The sequence below is a fragment of the Nerophis lumbriciformis genome, linkage group LG17 (genome assembly GCF_033978685.3).
Source record: "Nerophis lumbriciformis linkage group LG17, RoL_Nlum_v2.1, whole genome shotgun sequence".
In the NCBI taxonomy this organism is placed as follows: Eukaryota; Metazoa; Chordata; class Actinopteri; order Syngnathiformes; family Syngnathidae; genus Nerophis; species Nerophis lumbriciformis.
Window position 1 is genome coordinate 39374319 of NC_084564.2, and position 15682 is coordinate 39390000.

At 36.7% G+C, this 15682-nt stretch overlaps 1 protein-coding gene across 3 annotated transcripts in view; it reads right to left on the minus strand.

Moving 5' to 3' along the window:
• igsf9ba (immunoglobulin superfamily, member 9Ba) overlaps nucleotides 1-15682 on the minus strand; it is a 337710-nt gene that overhangs the window by 8994 nt on the left and 313034 nt on the right. For 2 of the 3 annotated variants that reach the window (XM_061973181.2, XM_061973180.2), the window contains 2 exons: nucleotides 13940-13982; nucleotides 770-903 (listed from right to left, as the gene is read on the minus strand). In XM_061973181.2, coding sequence (XP_061829165.1) covers nucleotides 13940-13982 — 43 coding nt within the window. In that variant the 3' untranslated portion in view covers nucleotides 770-903. The remainder of the gene's footprint in view (nucleotides 1-769; nucleotides 904-13939; nucleotides 13983-15682) is intronic. The other variant, XM_061973182.1, reaches the window with a different exon arrangement.

Genomic DNA, 15682 nt, shown 5'->3' on the forward strand with positions numbered 1-15682 from the left:
CCACACCAAACAAGAATGACAAACACATTTCGGGAGAACATCTGCACCTTAACACAACATAAACACAACAGGACAAATACCCAGAATCCCATGCAGCCCTAACTCTTCCGGGATACATTATACACCCCCGCTACCAAACCCCGCCCACCTCAACCGACGCACAGAGAGAGGGGGGGGGGGGGGGAGCCCGGAAGAGTCAGGGCTGCATGGGATTCTGGGTGTTTGTTCTGTTGTGTTTATGTTGTGTTAAGCTGCAGATGTTCTCCCGAAATGTGTTTGTCATTCTTGTTTGGTTTTGGTTCAAAGTGTGGCGCATTATTAGTAAGAGTGTTAAAGTTGTTTTATATGGTCACCGTCAGTGTAACCTGTGTGGCTGTTGACCAAGTATGCCTTGCTGTCACGTACGCGTGGAAGCAGAAGATGTATATTGTATAACAAGTGTTGGGCTAGCACGCTGTTGATATGGATTGTAGAAGGCGTCAAATGTTGTACCATCATGGTACGCCCTTATTATAGCTGTAAGGGTGAAAATCGAGTTTTCTGCGAGAGAAACTGAAGTCCGGAAGTCTCACGGGAAAATCGGGGGGGTTCAGCAAGTAAGCTGCTGAGCCGCATCAGAGTGATCAAAGAGCCGCATGCGGCTCCGGAGCCGCGGGTTGCCGACCCCTGGTCTAGGGTGTCATATTGCCCAAAGGCTCCAGGCATTCACAGAACCCAGAACGGGACAATCAGCTTAGAAAATTGGACGGACGGAAATGCGGGGACTCACCGGTCCTCCATGCGGAAGTCGCGTTGTTATTGTTGTTTTTGGCGGCCACTCCCTTGGCTTTAGTGATGCAGTGGTGCAGCAGTGCTGGTAGACTCTCAGACCCAGCAGGATCACCACACCCACCTAGAGGTTCCCTGAGGAAAGCACACAGAAAGGGCACAACATGCAGCGTCCCGCGTTAATCTTCATAACAGCAACACCATGACGTCTCCTCGCAAAAACACAAGACAAATGGCAGACGTCGGTCTCTGATTGAGGTCTTTCACTAAGATGCTGAAACTACAGGCAGAGATGGATGATACGCCTTACACACAACACGAGAGGACAGGAGAAAGACGAGGAATAGTTTGGAATTTCTTCTCAAGCAGCCAATACATGAATTAACCCATTTTCAGAGTCGTTTAAGTGTTGCTCGTTTAAGTCTACAACTTGTAGTTGTTTTCCTGTTATTCAGCATCAATGCATTTGCAATGACTCATGAAGGCCTTCATATAGTGACTGCTTAAGAAAGGAAACAATGGCTGATTTTTTTTCCTTAAATGAAACAAATGAATACTACTAAACTAATGATATGCGGAAAAGAAACCTCATATGGAGTTCTTTTGGGGTTAGCAACATTATTTTGATTTCACGGGTCGTAAAAATCTGGTTGAGAGGCTTTTAAAGAAAGGGGGTTGCCACATTTGTTGAATGAGGAGCGATAAAATACATGTAAATTGTAACTCTTTTAAGGCTGAAACGACGCGTCGACGTAGTCGACGTCATCGGTTACGTAAAGACGTCGACGCCATTTTTGTGCGTCGCATATTTACGTCACACTACTGTCATGGCGGATCGCAAAGCAGACGGTGCGAGCGAGGGGGAAAAAGCACGCCAAAAGTCATCAAAAGTGTGGGAGTATTTCAATAAACGGCCTAATAATGTTGTTGTATGCACAGTGCACACTGTGTCGAGCGGAAATGGCCTATCATAGCAGCACAACGGCTATGAACGAACATTTGAAAAGAAAACCGACAGCGTTCTTGCCATCACCATCAACTAGTCAATCGTCCGCGTGCGTATACGTTGTCATCATTACACAAAAACATGAATGTGTCATTTGTATCTGCGTTGTAAATTCATAAACTAAAGCACCGTTTCGCTCTGAGAGGCGCGTTTGGCGTGCCTGTTCAGTGTTTACAAAGACGTACTCCTCTTTAACGCTGTGGAGAGGCGGGGCCGGCGAGCGAGCGGCGAGGTGGGGCGCGCCGGGAGCGACGGATCGCGCACCTGGGCACGATCATCCAATCTCCTCTCGCTGAAGAAAAGGGGAGCAGCAGAGAGAAAGGGAAGAGAGACTGGAAGGAGTCAGAGTGAAGCTGACGTGGAGCGAGAGAGGAGGAGAGACAGAGACAGGGGACAACGAGCGAGCGAGGAAGAGGAGCTGAAAAGCGAGGAAAGAAAGAGAAAAGAGTTGGAAGAGAAAATACTTTGTGTAAAATTAAAAGATTGTAAACCTGGCAAAGCCGTCTGGCGTTCAGTCTGTCGGTCCTGAAAGAACCCCACGGCACAAGACGTGTCACAAACGCTAACGTTAATTAGTTGTGCAAATACCTTTTACAACATTAACGGTTACATATACTATGTACAAACCAACAATTAACTTTCACTTTAATCATACTATCATTGTTGTGTTATTAAGCAAAATAAGCAATACTTTTACTTTTGTTGAAATGTTTACACTGTTACAGAATATTTAGTTTTGCACTTTTTTGTATTGGATGTTTATTTTTATTTTTGCACATTTTAAAGCAAAATAAGCAATACTTTTACTTTTGAAATGCTTATACTATTGCAGAATATTAAGATTTGCACTGGATGTTTACTTTTATATTTGCACATTAAAAAGCAAATAAGCTACTTTTAATTTTGTTAAATGTTAAAAGTTTTAAATGTTTACATTGTTACAGAATATTTTGTCATGTTGTTGTCAATGTTGACTGAGTGGCCATACTATTTTTTTTTTGGTAAATAAAAGCCATGTCTTTTGAAAAAACCGGCCTACATTTATTTTTTCATCTTCATTTTAAATAAAAAAAATAATCGGTAAAAGGAAAAATAATCTATAGATTAATCGAAAAAAATAATCTATAGATTAACCGATTAATCGAAAAAATAATCTATAGATTAATCGATAGAAAAATAATCGTTAGCTGGAGCCTTAAACTCTTTATTCGTAAGCTTCATGTTTACATACTAGCTCCTCATGAAAGAGTCAAGAAAGACCACCAGCTCTAAGTACCCATGATTGTCACACACACACACTCGGTGTGGCGAAATCCTCTGCATTTGTTGCCATGTAATCAGGGGAAGTCCAAATAAAAGAGGAGGCATACAATCTTTCGTCAGAGCGTGGGACGACACTGTAGAAGGGTACAGTGTCTACGCGTTTCTCCTCAATTGAGCTAAATTGAATTCTGTCTGTTTAATTCCTTACTTCTTGTCTTGTTTGATAAATGTCATCAGTGTTTGAACCTGACAGTACCAATGATTGTCACACACACTAGGTGTGGCGAAATTTGTCCTCTGCATTTGACCCATCACCCTTGATCAACCCCTAGGGCAGGGGTCGGCAACCTTCAGCATACAAAGAGCCAATGGAGCCCATTTCCCCCCCAAATAAAACCCACCTAGAGCCGCGAACTCTGTTAGATTCCTAAAATGACGATAACACCACTTATAGTTTCCTTACACTTGTGCTATAGGACTTATGAAAATAAACACTTATTTGATTTATTTCTGGGTATAACGAAGCAAATCATCAAATTATTGTTTACATTAGAAAAAAATACACTGTTCCTTCCCTTATTAATGAATAAAAAAATAAAAAATCAACTCATTCCAATGTTCTGAAGGCATACGACTGCGGAATATTCATTTGACGAAAAATTTAAAACAACTACCTACTCATCAATAAAAACAGCAAACTAATAAAAATGTAAATAAATTAAATGTTTCTCTTTTTTGATCCGTCCATTGTTAGGAGTTGACCGCTAAAAACAATACAATTGCATGGCAGCAAGAGATGTCGCATAAGGGCTCTGACATACATTTCCATCGACAATATATTAAAATGTGTTTTATTTTCATATGACAAGATCCCAGAACTCTCCAAAATAACAACTGTTAAATGAAAATAAACTAAATAAAATGAAATATAATAAATCAAGTAACCATTATTTGTTGACATTCGGTTTCAAAGCCAAAGGGAGCCACGGCGGAAGCATAAAAGAACCGCATGCGGCTTTAGAGCCGCGGGTTGCAGACCCCTGCCCTAGAGGGTGAGGGGAGCAGTGAGCAGCAGCGGTGGCCGTGCCCGGGAATAATTTTTGGTGATTTAACCCCCAATTCCAACCCTTGATGCTGAGTGCCAAGCAGGGAGGTAATGGCTCCTATTTTTATAGTCTTTGGTATGACTCGGCCGGGGTTTGAACTCACAACCTACCCATCTCAGGGCGAACACTCTAACCACTAGGCCACTGAGCTTAGTCTCAGGTAACTCCCCAAAGTTCTCCATTTGAAAAATCTTATTACAGAAAAAAAAACATGAAAATTTGGAATAAAAGAGCAAACTGGTGTAATGGAACGAGAAAACGTTTCAATATTGACACTAATAACACAAAGCTGCCATCCATGCAGGCAGTATTTTACTTTAAAACTCTCATTGTTAAAAAATATTGAAAACTTATTTTTAAGCGTTTTTAACACTTTTATGAGTGAGGGCCTTTTGGATCCCTGACACCTTTAGTCAGATTTTTTTTATTTATTTATTTTTTTTAATAGTCATTGTTCAAAAATAATAATGAATCAAAATCAATGTTGTTACAAATTAATTACCTATTTAAGGCCCTAACTACTTTACACCGATGGGGGAATTTATAGCATATTTTGTGTTTTTGCCATAAAAAAAACAGACTTTTCTTTAAAAAAAAAAAAGGGGGGTATTGTTAAAATAATTATGTATAAGTTATCACACAACTCTCATGCTTAAAAGCCGTTGCTATAGTTATTATCAATTGTGCTTGAAGTTGTACTTTTCTATCTGTGCAAAGGGACAACTTGCAATCTTGGATTGCGAGTCGTCTCGTATCAGTGTTTGTGTCCAGACCCGGCCGGCTGACTGCCAAGGGCGAACATCGAGTGCCTTGACGCAGACAAAGCAGAGACAGGGCGATATCACGAGTGTCAGCATATTTCCATTTCTGAATAATCATATATTGTGTCTAACTGGGGCTGCTGAGATTACCCCCCTTCCTTCAGAAGCAGCCTCAGTGATGTAACCAGGGACCTCCCGAATAAATAGTGGAGCATGTGGGCTGTGCCTTAGAGCGTAGGTTGGAACTGTAACTGAGTGTACAGCCCAATACGTATCTCCTCATGAGTAAAATTCAACTCTGTCTCTGCCTGATTCCTTGCTTCTTGTCTGTTTAATAGATGTCATCAGTGTTTGAACCTGACAGGCATAAAACATAAAAAATACATATACATATACATATATATATATATATACATATATATATATATATATATATATATATATATATATATATATATATATATATATATATACAGGCCAAAAGTTTGAACACACCTCATTCAATGCGTTTTCCTTATTTTCATGACTATTTACATTGTAGATTGTCACATCAAAACTATGAATGAACACATGTGGAGTTATGTACTTAACAAAAAAAGGTGAAATAACTGAAAAACATGTTTTATATTCTAGTTTCTTCAAAATAGCCACCCTTTGCTCTGATAACTGCTTTGCACACTCTTGGCATTCTCTCCATGAGCTTCAACCTGAAAGGGTTTTCACTTCACAAGTGTCATAGCGTTGATGCCTTCAGTGACAATCTACAATGTAAATAGTCATGGAAATAAAGAAAACGTATTGAAATGAGAAGGTGTGTCCAAACTTTTGGCCTGTACTGTACTAATATATATATATATATATATATATATATATATATATATATATATATATATATATATATATATATATATATATATATATATATATATATATATAGTGATGTGCGATACCACTGATTGTCTTTCTGATCCAATACCAAGTTAATGCTGTTATCTGCGATACCGATCCGATACTGATACTTTGGGCAAATATACCTAACGTGTTTGCTAAAATTTTAAAAGTTTTGTATTTTCAAATAATAACATATCTACTTTATCTAAAAAAAAAAAAACACTGTAAATTTGTAAGAAAACAGATGCTACACTTTTAAGCTAATAATTGATAATTGTATACTTGGTCACCTATAATACGAAGTTGTGTCTTTTAATATATATATTAAAATATATTAATATATATATTAATATATATATATATATTAATATATATAAATATTAAATAGTAATATATTAATATTAATATATATATATATATTAATATATTTACCGTGTATATATATTTAATATATATATATATATAAAACTATATTAATATATAGTTTTATATATATATATATATATTACTATATATATATATATATATATATATTAATACTATATATATACATATATTAATATATATATTAATATATATATATATAAATATATATATGAATATGAACTTATAGTCCGAAAAATACGGTATATATATATATATATAATACAAAGTTGTGTCTTTGAATATATATATATATATATGTATACATATATATATATTAATATAGTATATATATATTAATATTAATATATGTATATATATATAGTATTAATATATATATATATATATATATATATATATAGTAATATATATATATAAAACTATATATTAATATAGTTTTATATATATATATATTAAATATCTATACACGGTAAATATATTAATATATATATATATATATTAATATGAATATATATATATTACTATTTAATATTCATATATATATTAATATATATATTAATATATGTATATATATATAGTATTAATATATATATATGTATATAGTAATATATATATATATATATATATATATATATATAAAACTATATATTAATATAGTTTTATATATATATATAAAATATATATACACGGTAAATATATTAATATATATATATTAATATTAATATATATTACTATTTAATATTCATATATATATTAATATATGTATATATATATATATATATTAATACATATATTAATATATTTTAATATATATATTTAAAGACACAACTTTGTATTATAGGTGACAAAGTATACAATTATCAATTATTAGCTTAAAAGTGTAGCTTCTGTTTTCTTACAATTTTACTGTGTATTTTTTTTTTTTTAGATAAATTAGATATGTTATTATTTGAAAATAATAAACTTTTTAAATTTCAGCAAACACGTTAGGTATATTTGCCCAAAGCATCGGTATCGCAGATAACAGCATTAACTTGGTATTGGATCAGAAAGACACTAACTGGTATCGCACATCACAATCCTACAGTAGTTATGAACTTGTATTGTGTTTAGTGGCCATTATCATACAGTATATTGCAAAATATCCATCTTTTAACTCCATCATGGATCTTATTTCAAATTTAGTAAGACGGCACCCCCATGTCTTTAAATGCCTTTCTTTGGAACACAACGTTGTGCTTGTTCACAAACGAACGGACAAAAAAAAACCCTGATATTCACTAATATTAGGTCACGTTGTGATGACACGTGTTGTATGGATGAATGAGCAAAGGCAAATGAGATGGAGGGATGGCGTCCATCACTTGTCACTGTGGAGAGAGAGAAAGTGAGAGCCATTAGCAGCAGGGGGGAAGACAAATGGTCGAGTCGGGCGCACACCGCACGGGCCGCGGTTGAAGGTTTCTAAAGACACCAACACTGCACAGCACACTCTGATCCACATGAACACTGCGCACAGATCGACATGAACACTGCGCACAGATCCACATGAACACTGCGCACAGATCCACATGAACACTGCACAGATCCACATGAACACTGCGCACAGATCCACGTGAACACTGCGCACAGATCCACATGAACACTGCGCACAGATCCACGTGAACACTGCGCACAGATCCACGTGAACACTGCGCACAGATCCACATGAACACTGCACAGATCCACATGAACACTGCGCACAGATCCACATGAACACTGCGCACAGATCCACATGAACACTGAGCACAGATCCACATGAACACTGCGCACAGATCCACATGAACACTGAGCACAGATCGACATGAACACTGCGCACAGAGGCTTCACCATGCTGACAGGAGGAGATGAGGAATAAAGGCCGTTAAAAAGAACCAGACACATGACAGGAAGAAGAAGAAGAAGAAGGATGGCCATTAAAGACGGTCACATGACGGAAAAAGAAACCAAAGCACTTGAGACGACAAAATGTGACAAATCATTTAGTTTGGAATATTGTTGTTTTGTTTGGTCGTGGCAAGAGAAGTTTGAAGAATGCATGCATGGCATTTTGCACATGGATCAAATCTTTAAAGGGGAATTACTCATTTTTATCATTCAAGTGTGTCCTCTACTGCAGTGTTTTTCAACCTTTTCTGAGCCAAGGCACATTTTTTTTCAGTGAAAAAATCCCCAGGCACACCACTAGTAGAAATCATTGAAAAATGAAACTCAGTAGTCAATATTGACAGTAAAAAGTCGTTGCGATTGTCGGATATGACTTTAAACCATAACCAAGCATGCATCACTAGGGATGATGTTCGAAATCGGTTCTCCCGGTTGTTCGATAAGAAAAGAACCGATTCCATGGCCTCGAATCCCTTTTTGAGAACCGGTTCTCGTTATCGAGACCACTATAGCAGGGGTGCTCACACTTTTTCTGCAGGCGAGCTACTTTTCAATTGATCAAGTCGTGGGGATCTACCTCATTCATATATATAATTTATATTTACTTATTTATGAAATATATGTTTTTGTTAACAAGTTAAAGGTGTTTAATGATAATGCAAGCATGTTTAACACATATAGTTAATATTGTTAAAAAATTAAAGGTGTTTAATGATAATACAAGTATGTTTAATACATATAATTAATATTGTTAACAAGTTAAAGGTGTTTAAAGATAATGCAAGCATGTTTAACACATATAGTTAATATTGTTAACAAGTTAAAGGTGTTTAAAGATAATACAAGCATGTTTAACACATATAGTTAATATTGTTAATAAGTTAAAGGTGTTTAATGATAATACAAGAATGTTTAATACATATAGTTAATATTGTTAACAACTTAAAGGCGTTTAAAGATAATACAAGCATGTTTAACACATATAGTTAATATTGTTAACAAGTTAAAGGTGTTTAAAGATAATACAATCATGTTTAACACATATAGTTAATATTGTTAACAAGTTAAAGGTGTTTAATGATAATACAAGCATGTTTAACACATAGTTAATATTGTTAATAAATTAAAGGTGTTTAATGATAATACAAGCATGTTTAACACATAGTTAATATTGTTAATAAATTAAAGGTGTTTAATGAGAATACAAGAATGTTTAATAAATATAGTTAATATTGTTAACAAGTTAAAGGTGTTTAAAGATAATGCAAGCATGTTTAACACGTATAGTTACTATTGTTAACAAGTTAAAGGTGTTTAATGATAATACAAGCATGTTTAACACATAGTTAATATTGTTAATAAATTAAAGGTGTTTATTGAGAATACAAGAATGTTTAATACATATAGTTAATATTGTTAACAACTTAAAGGCGTTTAAAGATAATACAAGCATGTTTAACACATATAGTTAATATTGTTAACAAGTTAAAGGTGTTTAATGATAATACAAGCATGTTTAACACATATAGTTAATATTGTTAACAAGTTAAAGGTGTTTAATGATAATACAAGCATGTTTAACACATATAGTTAATATTGTTAACAAGTTGAAGGTGTTTAAAGATAATGCAAGCATGTTTAACACATATAGTTAATATTGTTAACAAGTTAAAGGTGTTTAATGATAATACAAGCATGTTTAACACATATAGTTAATATTGTTAACAAGTTAAAGGTGTTTAAAGATAATACAAGCATGTTTAACACATATAGTTAATATTGTTAATAAGTTAAAGGTGTTTAAAGATAATACAAGCATGTTTAACACATATAGTTAATATTGTTAATAAGTTAAAGGTGTTTAAAGATAATACAAGCATGTTTAACACATATAGTTAATATTGTTAACAAGTTAAAGGTGTTTAATGATAATACAAGCATGTTTAACAGATAGTTAATATTCTTAAAAAATTAATGGTGTTTAATGATAATACAAGCATGTTTAACACATATAGTTAATATTGTTAACAAGTTGAAGGTGTTTAAAGATAATGCAAGCATGTTTAACACATATAGTTAATATTGTTAACAAGTTAAAGGTGTTTAATGATAATACAAGCATGTTTAACACATATAGTTAATATTGTTAACAAGTTAAAGGTGTTTAAAGATAATACAAGCATGTTTAACACATATAGTTAATATTGTTAATAAGTTAAAGGTGTTTAAAGATAATACAAGCATGTTTAACACATATAGATTCCTTTCTTTCATGAAGACAAGAATATAAGTTGGTGTATTACCTGATTCTGATTACTTGCATTGATTGGACAGTGGTGCTGATAACGTCCGCATTTTCGAATGGAGGAGAAAAAAGTCCTCCTTTCTGTCCAATACCACATGAAAGTGGTTGGTTTTGGCATCTTATTTGTCCAGCTTCCGTACTCCTTTTTTATACACTTTACAAGAAATACATTGTCGGCAAACTCCGTAGCTTGCTAGCTTGTGCACGCCAGCTTTCTGAGACTCTTATTTTGTTAGCGCAACTGTGCAACTGTGCAGTCGGTCTTTGGAGTTTTGACGACAGGTACGGCGCCAGAGTCTGTTGAAATAAAGTGTTTCTCGCCTTCCTGTCGGTAATTTTACTGAGCTGGCAGCAGCCAGCGTCATCTCAGAAGACCCTCGGGTGCCGTGAATGTCAATCAAGTGACGAAAGTGACGTCATAGTGAAAATTTATGATCGCTCATTTTTAGGACTATTTTTTTAATGCCTGGCTGGTGATCGACTGACACACCCTCCGAGATCGACCGGTAGCTCGCGATCGACGTAATGAGCACCCCTGCACTATAGTAAAGAAAAAGAGTTGGTTCTTTATTCGAATCCCTTCCCATGTACAGGAAATGCCCTGCTGGACCTGCAATGTTATGCCCATTTGATTGTAGACTCTTACTGACACCTTGTGGCGATATGAAAATACTACACGTCATTAGTTTTGGGCACTTCCGGGTTGAGACAATTGAGAAGTAGACAAGTTGTGTTAGCTCTTACAAGCCTCGGAAAAGATAAGTCTGTAAGTAAACTGTTTAACTTGTTTATGTAACTCAATGTTCAAGTTTGATACTAAGATGTTTATTGAAAAACGATTTTTGTGCACTGTTTCAATGGATGTTTTGAGGGCTTAAAATGGCTGCCAGTCGTATATTTCCACCATCGAAATAGTTTCAACAGTCAGAAGTATTTGTTTGATGATATTACTGTATATTTGTGTGAAGCTAATATTTACATATTGTGTGTTACATTTCAGTATGTTAATTGGATCACATAGCTTATACATTTGTCATTGTGTGTATTTCAGTTTAAATTAAAAAAAATAACAGTCCAGTGCAAGACAAAAGTAAAGATAGGAAAAGACAAAGCAAGATCAACAACAATAAAGAGCCTAAATGGATTAATCTGCTTTGGATTGTTTGTTAGCTGTCACCTCAACACGTATAGTGAGGGCAGAACAGGCAATATGCAATTATTGCCAGGCTCCGCTCTCATCTTACATCTTAGTCATGTATGATGTCTTTTTGTTATTTTTTTTTTGTGTGTGTGATGTGTAATGTCTAGTGTTTCAATGTACGGCAGTGACAATGAATTTCCCCAGGGGGACCAATAAATCTAATCTAAAAATCATGTAAGGGGGGAAGAATTGTTGATTGATGACTGTGGTGTTCTTAGTGTCATGGTGTGTGTAGTTAGTATGTTCCAATAGCAGCAGAAGTGCACTTTTTGGAGAGCTGTATTATTTTCAGTTTTGTGCCCAAGGGACTGATTTTTTTTTAACACTATATTATTATTTATACACCTATAGTGATCACAGAGACAGGTTGTTTTTGTGTTACTGTATATATTTGTTTTTCTGAAAAATCCCACTTAATATACTTTGGGTAACAGTCAATATTTTTTTTTTTAGGGGGGTAACAGTCAATATTTATTTATTTATTTAATTTTTTTCTTATAAAATAAAAGTGAGCTTTTGTTAAACCAAATGTTTGTTTTTTTCCATACACAACAACCTATTTTAAGAGAATCGATAAGGAATCGGTTCGATAAGAGGATTCGATAATGTGCTCGAACTCGATCATTTCTTATCAGACATCATCCCTATGCATCACTATAGCTCTTGTCTCAAAGTAGGTGTGGTGTGCTGTTGGGGGGGGTATGGCTCGGTTGGTAGCGTGGCCGTGCCAGCAATTTGAGGGTTCCAGGTTCGATCCCCGCTTCCGCCATCCTAGTCACTGCCGTTGTGCCCTTGGGCAAGACACTTTACCCACCTGCTCCCAGTTTAAATGTAACTTAGATATTGGGATCCACTATGTAAAAGCGCTTTGAGTCACTAGAGAAAAAGCGCTATATAAATATAATTCACTTCACAGTCACATCACGCCGTGATTTATTTGGAGTTTTTTTTGTGTGTTTTCCTGTGTGTAGTGTTTTAGTTCTTGTCTTGCGCTCCTATTTTGGTGGCTTTTCCTCTTTTGTTGGTATTTTCCTGTAGCAGTTTCATGTCTTCATTTGAACGCTATTCTCCGCACCTGCTTTGTTGTAACAATCAAGACGATTTAAGTTGTGCGGACGCTATCCTTCTTTGTGTGCACGTTGTTAATTGTCATGTTGGGATGTACTTTGTGGACGCCGTCTGCTCCACACGCTGTAAGTCTTTGCTGTCGTCCAGCATTCTGGTGTTTTCCTGTGTGTCGCGTTTTAGTTCTTGTCTTGCGCTCCTATTTTGGTGGCTTTTCCTCTTTTGTTGGGATTTTCATGTCTTCCTTTGAGCGATATTTCCCGCATCTACTTTGTTTTAGCAATCAAGAATATTTCAGTTGTGTGGACGCTATCCTTCTTTGTGGGGACATTGTTAATTGTCATGTCATGTTGGGATGTACATTGTGGACGCCGTATGCTCCACACGCTGCAAGTCTTTGCTGTCGTCCAGAATTCTGTTTTTGTTTACTTTGCAGCCAGTTCAGTTTTGGTTTCGTTCTGCATAGCCTTCCCTAAGCTTCAATGCCTTTTCTTAGGGGCACTCACCTTTTGTTTATTTTTTGGTTTAAGCATTAGACACCTTTTTAAGTTGTGCGGACGCTATCCTTCTTCGTGGGGACATTGTTGATTGTCATGTCATGTTGGGATGTACATTGTGGATGCCGTCTTTGCTCGACAGTAAGTTTTTGCTGTCGTCCAGCATTCCGGTTTTGTTTACTTTGCAGCCAGTTCAGTTTTAGTTTAATTTTGCATAGCCTTCCCTAAGCTTCAATGCCTTTTCTAAGCGGCACTCGCCTTTTGTTTATTTTCGGTTTAAGCGTGAGATACCTTTTTACCTGCACTCTGCCTCCCACTGTTCCCAACATCTACAAAGCAATTAGCTACCGGCTGCCACCTACTGATATGGAAGAGTATTACACCGACACTCAACAACGGCGCATTATTTGCCGATTATAATTACTGGTGTGCAAAAAATATTTTGTATGTCACGGTACACGAGTGAGCCGCGGCACAGTGGTTGAAAAACACTGCTCTATTGATTCAAGGTTGTTGTTTTTTTTAAATATTTTTTTCTGCAAGTGCAAAGCCACTCCTGGCACTTGCTCACAAGCCTAATGCTGACTGTGCCTTCTCATGCATCCTGCATGGTTGTCAATGTTACTACCACCACTAAGAACTCCACTTGAATCCAGCACAGAGGCACCACCCAAAAGCCATTCCCCTTTAAAGGAGAGAGTGATTAGAGACCCTCCACCTGCTGACCCCACTCCCCTTCCCTCTCAGACGTGGGTCCGACCCTTACCTATTGTGGCGTGGGGGATCGGGTCACAACGCTGCCCAGATAGCTGAGATCAATCAAAAACAAATCAAGTAAGACCCTGGCCCTCTATCAAACAGCAGCCCTATACTGATACTTCCCCTTCCTTCCAGGGCCGTGGACGTCTAGACTGGTGTGAGGGACCAGTATCTTACTTTGGCAATTTCTTTCTTTGTCTATGAGGGCAAGCAGCTAGCAAAATTGTAAGAAAAAAGGCACCATTCGGTTCAAACTTGATCCTAAAGTTGCGTTCATTCATGACGACTGCAGATCAATGGTTTGACTTTTCGGAGAAGCCTCCCTCCTAATTTACTTATTATTTTATTAGGGGAAAACAATTAAAATGTCATTGTGGGGGGGCGTGGCCTGCGGACCTGCAGCGAAGCGGGGTGTGCCAGGACCGGCTGCGAGATCAGCGACAGGTGCGTAGATGACCCACCTGGGCCTGTTTGTCTAATCACATGTAGCTCCGTTAAAAGGCAGTAGAGGAGTGGTTGGAGTTGGAGCACGAGATCGACAGACACTGAAGACAATTGCTGAAAAGCGCAAAACAGACAATTCTGGTGAAATAAAACTGTCTAAAAACCCCCGAAAAGGAGCGGTGATGTCAGTGATTGGTGGTCCGAGGAACCCGAGGGAAGGAGTCTTCCACAATTTGGCGCCCAACACGGCCCGACCACCGGAGGCAAGGGAGGACGACCCCCTGACTCTTTCTCGTGCTCCAACTCCAACCACTCCTCTCCTCCCCGGCTGCTGCTTTTTAACAGAGCGACAGGTGATTAGACAAACAGGCCCAGGTGGGCCATCTACGCACAAGTCGCTGATCTCGCAGCCGGTCCTGGCACACCCCGCTTCGCTGCAGGTCCGCAGGCCACGCCCCCTCCCCACAGTCATCTTTCAGAAGCATCTGGTCCACGTATTACTCAACTATAGATAAAGACTTAAAACCAAAGGAGTAACATACAGTACATAAGACTAAATTAAAAAAAAACCTAAGTAGGGAAAAGACTGACAACCATAAACACATTATCTTTGTATTTTCTATTATTATTAACTTTTTTTGTTGCAATGTTTAATTAACAGTATATAACACGAGTCCCCAAATTACGGCCAGCGTCCACAATCCGGTACCTGTCGCTGATCTTGCAGCCGGTCCTGGCACACCCCGCTTCTCTGCAGGTCCGCAGGCCACGCCCCCCCCACAATGACATTTTAATTGTTTCCCCCTAATAAAATAATGAGTTTCAGAAGCATCTGGGCCACGTATTACTCAACTATAGATGACGACTTAAAACCAGAGGTGTAACATACGATACATTAAAGTACCAACATAAGACTAAATAAAAAAAACCTAAGTAGGGAAAAGACTGATAACCATAAACATATTATCTTTGTATTTTCTATTATTATTACCTTTTTTGTTGCAATGTTTAATTAACAGTATATAGCAGGGGTCCCCAAATTGCGGCCAGTGGGCCGGATCCGGCCCGCCAGCGTCCACAATCCATTTAAGTTAAAAATAAATAAATGAACAAATGAATCCCAAAAAATATATATATATATATTTTTTTTCTTTTTTAATCTGTCCTGTCCAGCTACGGAGGCCGATCATATAGATGATGTAAATGCTCATATCTGCTGTATAGATGTACTTAACAAAAGAGAAGTGTTGGACACCTCTTTTGTTAACTTATTTGTATTTGAATTTATTAAAGGTTTGAATATATT